At 37.7% G+C, this 8,073-nt stretch overlaps 2 protein-coding genes across 3 annotated transcripts in view; both read left to right on the forward strand.

Moving 5' to 3' along the window:
- Positions 1-3,168, forward strand: part of LOC306849826 (S-adenosylhomocysteine hydrolase-like protein 1) — a 31,367-nt gene extending 28,199 nt beyond the window's left edge. Inside the window, exons 14-17 of one of the 2 annotated variants that reach the window (XM_079385161.1) lie at positions 721-789; positions 966-1,044; positions 1,132-1,252; positions 2,118-3,168. In XM_079385161.1, coding sequence (XP_079241287.1) covers positions 721-789; positions 966-1,044; positions 1,132-1,252; positions 2,118-2,124 — 276 coding nt within the window. In that variant the 3' untranslated portion in view covers positions 2,125-3,168. The remainder of the gene's footprint in view (positions 1-720; positions 790-965; positions 1,045-1,131; positions 1,253-2,117) is intronic. The other variant, XM_079385162.1, reaches the window with a different exon arrangement.
- A 981-nt stretch (positions 3,169-4,149) lies between these two features.
- Positions 4,150-6,066, forward strand: LOC306849827 (heat shock 70 kDa protein 1-like; the record flags this gene model as incomplete). Its single annotated transcript, XM_079385163.1, has 1 exon — positions 4,150-6,066. One exon carries the CDS (start codon positions 4,150-4,152, stop codon positions 6,064-6,066), a length of 1,917 nt encoding a protein of 638 aa, XP_079241289.1.
- Positions 6,067-8,073: the final 2,007 nt, after the last annotated feature.

An 8,073-nucleotide genomic window follows, 5' to 3' on the forward strand; every position in this document is an offset into this window, starting at 1 on the left:
TACATTACATTGATCAAAAGTGACTCTAAATAAGTTTATAATGTTAAAATATATTTTTTTACAAAACTATTAATATATATTTTCAACAGTGTTAATAAGAAGTGTTTTTTGAGCGGCCAATCAGCATTAAATGATTCAAATTATTTTTGAAGGATCATGTGACAAAACTGATGAAAAGTCAGCTTTGCCATCTCAGGAATTTTAAATTACATTCACATAAAAAAAATTATATTTCACAATATTACTGTTTTTAGTCATTTTGATCAAATAAATGCCGTTTTGGTGAGCACTGGAGACGTCCTTTTTCAAAAACATTTAAAAACTCCTACTGTCCCTACACTTTTGAACAGGGGTATATATTTTTATAAAATATGTCTATTTGTTTTCCTTTTTTAACGCAGTTTATGCACTTGATGCTATGTATTGTCATGTTTTGGTTTGCATCAAAGTTCCAAATAAAAAAGTGAAAATAATAAGAAATTAATTAAAATAAAATAACTAAGATAAGAATTTAATTCTTAATGCTAAAAAGGCATTGCCATCTGGTTATTTATTATCAAAAACATTTTCTTCTATCAATCAAACCCATATTTATTTTGTGAAAAGAATTATATATTGTGATTTATGAAAAGCCTTAGTTTTCCCTAATAGATCTTTGTCCTTTGTGTGCTCTCCTGGTGGATCACAGTAAATCTTAGTTATTTGTGTGCTGTTTTTCAGGGCCGGCTCTTGAACCTGAGCTGCTCAACAGTCCCCTCATTTGTGCTATCAATCACAGCCACAACCCAGGTAATTTAACCTGCCACGATTTGGGATTTTGCTGAAGTGCGTCTGTACCCTGTGTATAGGTGACATTTTATCCAGTTATGTTAGTGGTTCTGAGTGCTGCTGCACAGCTGTATGATTATTATGCCTGATTTAACATCTCGAATCACAGGCTGTTGTGCTCTTTATTTTAATGTTAGGCTTTGGCCCTGATAGAGCTGTATAATGCACCAGAAGGTCGCTACAAACAGGATGTCTACCTGCTTCCCAAGAAGATGGGTAAGAACCTATCTCTACTGCAGCTCAATTAAAGCAGTTATGTGCATTAACTGTGATAAATCATGTATGTGCATGTGTGTGTTTCAGATGAATATGTGGCCAGCTTGCACCTACCCAATTTCGATGCTCATCTTACAGAGCTGTCAGATGAACAGGCCAAATATATGGGCCTGAATAAGAACGGACCCTTTAAACCAAATTACTACAGGTATGAGAGGGGGCTTTAAAACACCTCATATTGATTATGACTGATCGTTTATGTACACTGTACACATTTTATCTGTTGTGTAGTCTGATAAAGAAAGTCTAGTGCTCCTATTTTAGGACAACTTCTCAACAAATACTCAAGAATAAAATGTTTGGTCACTTACTACCCTCTGCTGGTTGTCAATGAAAGACTCACAAAATCAGTGAAATTGCTAATTGTTTTCAACATATTAGTCAAGTACAATTTAAAAAAATAAAATTCAGTAATTATAATAAACAATTATTATTTCAGCTTTTCAGCATAACATTGACTATTGTTGAAAACTTTGGGCACGGATTTTAAGAAGTCTATTATGCTCACCAAGACTGCATTTATTTGATCAAAAATACAGTAAAAGCAGTAATATTGCAACAAAAAAAAAAATAAGGCTACAGTTTAAATAAACTTTCTGTTTATGTAATTTATTCCTGTGATGACGAAGCTGAATTTTCAGCAGCCATTACTCCAGTCTTTAGCGTCACATGTTCCTTCAGAAATCATTCTTAAATGCTAGTGTAAATATTTCTTATTAATAAATATTGAAAACAGTTGTGCCATTTAATTTCTGTGGCAGCTGTGAAACATTTTACAGGATTCTTTGATTAATAGAAAATCTTTGGTAACATTAGTATGTCTTTACTGTCATTTTGATCAATTTAATGGATCCTTACCGAATGCAAAAATCTTACTGACACCAAATTTTTGAATGGTAGTGTAGCTCATAACAATCAGTGAAAAACAAACAATTTCATATTATGAGCATTCTTCATACCAGACTGAACAGTTATGACAAAAATAAAAAACAATTCTGTTGTTCTACTTACAGATATTAGTGTGACTGGATGGATTCAGCCTTCATCAAAGATGGAGAGACCTGCATTAACCAGTGAAGCAAGAGATTTATTTTCTATTAATATACATTTCTTAAAACCAAACTTGATTTTACTGAATGTTATTCTTATTTAATAGTGTTACTAATGTCCAGTGACAAAATATACGTTCATGTCACTTTTATGTGTATTGTTAGAATTCATGTATTATAGCATTTGTTGTAAATCATCTTTTAACCTAAAATATGAAAAGGACCACTGTCTATGGCTCTAAAAATGTGCCAAATATTGGTTATAGTTTCTGATCAAATAATTGATAATTATTACTATTTTTTTGTTGTTTCATGGGTATTCTGTTCACGCAAGGTTATGCTACACTCAATCGTTCATGACCAAAATAAAAGGTCTTTGTGGCTTTTTAATATAAAAATGTTAGACTCCGCATAATATTTCTGATTTATTGGTCTTGCATAAGAAAATATAAAAGCTTTTTTTGAATGAATGTACTGTGTATACTGTTAAAAGCTAGAGTGTTCTGGCAATATGATACACACCACTGTGTGCAGAAACTTTCGTGACCCGGCAGCACATGCTGTTAAATATACCCCGCTTTGGGGATTTTATGAATTGTGTCACCAATAGGGATTCTTTTCCCTTTCACGTTCTCACACACTTCCATCAACTCTGTGGCCTTTTACAAATTCTTCTATTAAAATATTGTAGACCATTATATGTTATTTGGGCCAATCTTAGATAAAATAAATAACCACAGTTGAAATTAGATTTTGGGATATTCTGTGAGACTTTTGCAGAATATTATTGACCCCCAACATACCCACACATAGCCGACTAGACTCAGCAAGAAGCTCACATATCTTGATCACCATCTCTAAGGGACTGCAAATGTCTTAAGCAAATATCACTGTGAATGCTGTCATTTGAATATTTGCCTCATCTGCACTTTGTGATTTATCTTTGCATACTTCATTTGTCAGATGTGTGAAGTCATCGAATCCCTACATTAAAGATCTTGCTGTCACAATATGCATTTTGACTCATATTTATGCTATTAATAGCACAAACGTTTTTATCATTGGTAGGAAGCGAATTGTATTTTATGTTAACACCAATGCAACAATATTGCTTTTAACGATAAAAGATTAGCCGCGTGTAAAAGGAATCTGGGCGGGAAAATGTAAGAAATTAATGTTTTATATGAGACAAAAAGTGAGCATCTGGTGGCCCCAAAAAAAGTCCATTCGTTCTTGAGCCCATTTAATTGGCTTATTTGAACTGTAGTCTAAAAAGTACAACGACTATGATTGGTCCATCATGGCCACCGCTGAGAAATGTAACAGAAATCAAACGATAAACAAGGCTGTTACATTAACAGAACGCTTTAAACAGCAATATACTTCCGAATAATAACACAGTAATGAGCAGCTTTAAAAAGCAGTTCAAATAAAAATAAATGATCATTTCATACATCGTCTAGCCCCGCCCACCTGTTGCATAGTAATCAAGGTCCTACCAGCTTCTGTTTCTATATTTGGAGCGCTGATGTTTCTTTGCAGTATGTACGAGATCATTAGTGCGCGCCTGGAAACTTCAGGACTCAAGTCAGCCTCTAAAGTTACCGCTAGAGTCAAGAGAAGTCTAGTCTTTCTAGAAGCAGATGGGAGGTATAAAACTCTCGGTGTCGCTCAGGCTGAGCCAGTCGAGACGAGACAACTCAAGCAACCTGAAGCAAAGCAGAGCTGAAGAGTCCTCTCTCTGAAGCGCTAGAAGAAACTCACAAGACCTGTAAGTGACTCTTTGAGTTAACTTTGAAATCTTTTATATATGTTGTATATTTTATATCCAAATTAAAAATTAATATATAGCTATACATTTGAAGTATACTTTTTGCATTATTCAAGAAGTTGCTATTAATACTTCGAGATGACAGTCAGTAATATTTTATATTTAAAATATATAAAATGTCACCCCCCCCGTATTGCAGGTGACATTTAACTCTTGATAATCAAGATGTCAAAAGGTGTGTCCATTGGCATTGATCTGGGAACCACTTACTCATGTGTGGGGGTGTTCCAGCATGGCAAGGTGGAAATCATTGCTAATGATCAAGGGAACAGAACCACTCCAAGCTACGTTGCCTTCACAGACACAGAAAGACTCATCGGAGATGCTGCCAAGAACCAGGTCGCCATGAACCCCAACAACACAATTTTTGATGCTAAAAGACTGATTGGAAGGAAGTTTGATGATCCAGTGGTCCAGTCTGACATGAAGCTTTGGCCCTTCAAGGTCATCTCCGAAGACGGCAAACCAAAAGTTCAAGTTGAGTACAAAGGAGAGACCAAGACATTCTACCCTGAGGAGATCTCATCCATGGTCCTAGTCAAAATGAGAGAGATCGCCGAGGCCTACCTGGGTCAGAGGGTCAGTAACGCCGTCATCACTGTCCCAGCGTACTTTAACGATTCTCAGAGGCAAGCGACCAAAGACGCAGGGGTGATTGCCGGATTGAACGTGCTGCGAATTATCAATGAGCCCACAGCAGCTGCCATCGCCTACGGGCTCGACAAGGGCAGGAGAGGAGAGAGGAACGTCCTGATCTTCGACCTGGGTGGAGGCACCTTTGATGTCTCCATCCTGACGATTGAGGATGGGATCTTTGAAGTGAAAGCCACAGCAGGAGACACTCACCTGGGTGGGGAGGACTTCGACAACCGGATGGTGAAGCACTTTGTTGAAGAGTTTAAGAGGAAGCACAAGAAGGACATCAGTCAGAATAAGAGAGCAGTGAGAAGGCTTCGCACGGCCTGTGAAAGATCTAAAAGGACCCTCTCATCTAGCACTCAAGCCAGCATTGAGATCGATTCACTGTTTGAAGGCATTGATTTCTATACTTCCATCACAAGGGCTCGCTTTGAAGAGCTTAACGCTGAGCTTTTCAGGGGCACGCTGGAAACAGTCGAAAAGGCTTTACGAGATGCTAAAATGGACAAGTCCCAGATCCGCGATATTGTTCTGGTTGGCGGCTCCACCAGGATCCCCAAGATCCAGAAGCTTTTGCAGGATTTCTTCAATGGCAGGGATCTCAACAAGAGCATCAACCCAGATGAGGCGGTGGCATATGGAGCTGCGGTGCAGGCCGCCATCCTGATGGGCGATACCTCTGAAAGCGTTCAGGGCTTGTTGCTTCTGGACGTGGCTCCTTTGTCCTTGGGTATCGAGACCGCAGGAGGAGTCATGACTGCTCTCATCAAACGTAACACCACCATCCCCACCAAGCAAATGCAGATCTTCTCCACATATTCTGATAATCAGCCAGGTGTCCTAATCCAGGTGTTTGAAGGTGAGAGGGCCATGACCAAAGATAACAATTTGCTCGGCAAGTTTGAGCTCACTGGTATCCCACCAGCGCCACGAGGCGTACCCCAAATTGAGGTGACCTTTGACATCGATGCCAATGGCATACTGAATGTATCGGCCGTGGACAAGAGCACAGGGAAAGAGAACAAAATCACCATCACCAACGACAAAGGTCGACTGAGCAAAGAGGAAATCGAGCGGATGGTGCAGGATGCGGAAAAGTACAAAGCTGAGGATGAGGTGCAGAGAGAGAAGATTGCAGCGAAGAACGCCTTGGAGTCTTACGCCTTCAACATGAAGAATAGCCTTGAGGATGAAAAGCTGAATGGAAAGATTAGTGAACAAGAAAAGAAGAAGGTCATTGATAAGTGTAAGGAGGTTATCACTTGGATGGAGAACAATCAGCTGGCTGAAAAGGAAGAGTATGAGCACCACCAGAAGGAACTGGAAAGTGTGTGTAATCCAATCATTACTCGGCTCTATCAAGGAGGAGTTCCTCCCGCAGGTGGCTGTGGATTCCAAGCCCAGTCTGAATCACAGGGCCCCACCATTGAAGAGGTGGATTAAAGAGGAGAAAACTTGCCTTACTAATTACTATAGTGCAATATTACCTTAAGTGTTAAAGAAGATGCTGGCCTTACTTACTGTGATACTTGCAAATTTATTGTTGTTTTATATCTTGTTTGTCAAATATGCATGAATTTAAATGTTGTAAGACAACTGTCTTTCAGCTGTGTCAGCTGAGAAATGAATTAATGGAGTGGGAAAAAATAATATGGAATGTTTTATTATAATTTATTATATGTATTTATTATTTACATGAATAAAAATGAAATGCCCATTTTAAATAATGAAAACCAACGAATCCAGTGATTTCTTTGTCTATTGAAGAAAGCAAGCATGATGTTAAACCCGCTCTACTTTACTTGTACACTAGGTGACGTTGTAAGACAAACTTGGAAACTAACTTGATACCTCAAATTCAAAACATCAGTTTCTTTTCATTTAAGTCTTTAATTGTAAAAAAAAAATCTAGAAAATCCTTAAAAGTTCTATAATTTTCTATATGAAGTAAAAAATAAATAAATAAATATATATATATATATACCTTTTTTTTTTTTTTTTTTTTTTTAAATGCCCTTGGACTTTTTCCTGCACTTGATTTGACGCATTTTTACTCAATGGACCATCTTTCACGTTTCTGAGTTTGGAAACTATCAAGGTGAACTCCTAGTAAACTATAATAATATTTTTTATTTCATTATTTGCTCCGTCAGCGAAAAAAAAAAACTTTCCAAAGGAGGATAAAAATAGAACGATAGAAATACAGAACGATTGATTTAGGCTGTCAGATTATATACATATATCAAGATAGCAGCAGGATAGTAAAATACAAAATATAGCCTTTTTACAAATACGCAGTAAACCGTTAGATTTAAGATGTTAATGCGGAAATGCGTCATGGAGTGGCCGGCAAGAGGCGGCCCGCGGGCCAAAACTGGCCCACCAGCAATTATATCCCGCCTGCGCCCGCAGCTAGATTATTTTGATAGCGGCTGGTTCTGAAATAAATCTGTCATGACAGCAACTATCAGAGTATGTGAACGAGCGCTCCACCACCATCACAAGTACAATTCATGCCAACGACCCGTAATATAACTGCATATTTAGCAAGAATTCACATGTTAATGTTTAGCTAGCTTGATCGAGAAGGATCACTCAAATCAGAAAGAATGTGACTATATGATGACGACAATGGACATGAGCGTCAGTTATAGTTCTCAAGGAATTTGTTCGTTCCGTCTAGTCTAGATCCTGAATATTTTCAGATGAAAGCATGATTTAAACTAGTACTACTCAATATTCTCAATATTCAAACAAATGTAATCGTACAGTAGGCTACTACTTCATCTGTGTCCGATTTCGAATGAGCAGAAATCTGTAAGAAATGCATCGATCTGTAGGTAAAATAACTGACGAAAACGTAGTTATTTTCATCATAAACAAAATTTTCACCCCAAAAAGCAGCTATTATAATGCTGAAAACCATGTTATTAGTCATGTGGACGTGGTAGGAAAAACGTTTGCACACTAGTGTTCCAGTAAGTCACTTTGAAACTCTCCTGTTATTTTATTTTTTAATATACGTGATGAACAGAACTGTGATATTTCAAACATACTGAAATACTTTAGACGCGGAGCGGTGTTTCTGATATCAGTGAGCGCGGAGTGATTATTAAATGCTCGGAGCGCGGAAGGAAATTGTTGGCAAATGTGGCTTTTTGTTAATGACTGTCCTCCTACAGGATTTAACACCGAGTAACAGCTCACAGTTACAAAAGACACTGGCACAGACTGTTACAGGCAATTCTAGTTGCATTTTTCATCAATTAATTTCTTAAATTATACTTTGACTATGCTCTGGCCCGCCATCTAGTGGCGAAATTATTTTTTGGCCCGATGCCAAACTTACTTGCCTACCCCTGAGTCATCATAGACTGTGAAAAGGGGTCCATAATCTGATAAACTGAAGCTTTCCTCTGTACTAATCAAATTGAGCTCACGTTCATACGT

The sequence above is a fragment of the Barbus barbus genome (genome assembly GCF_936440315.1).
Source record: "Barbus barbus genome assembly, chromosome: 29".
Taxonomy (NCBI): domain Eukaryota; kingdom Metazoa; phylum Chordata; class Actinopteri; order Cypriniformes; family Cyprinidae; genus Barbus; species Barbus barbus.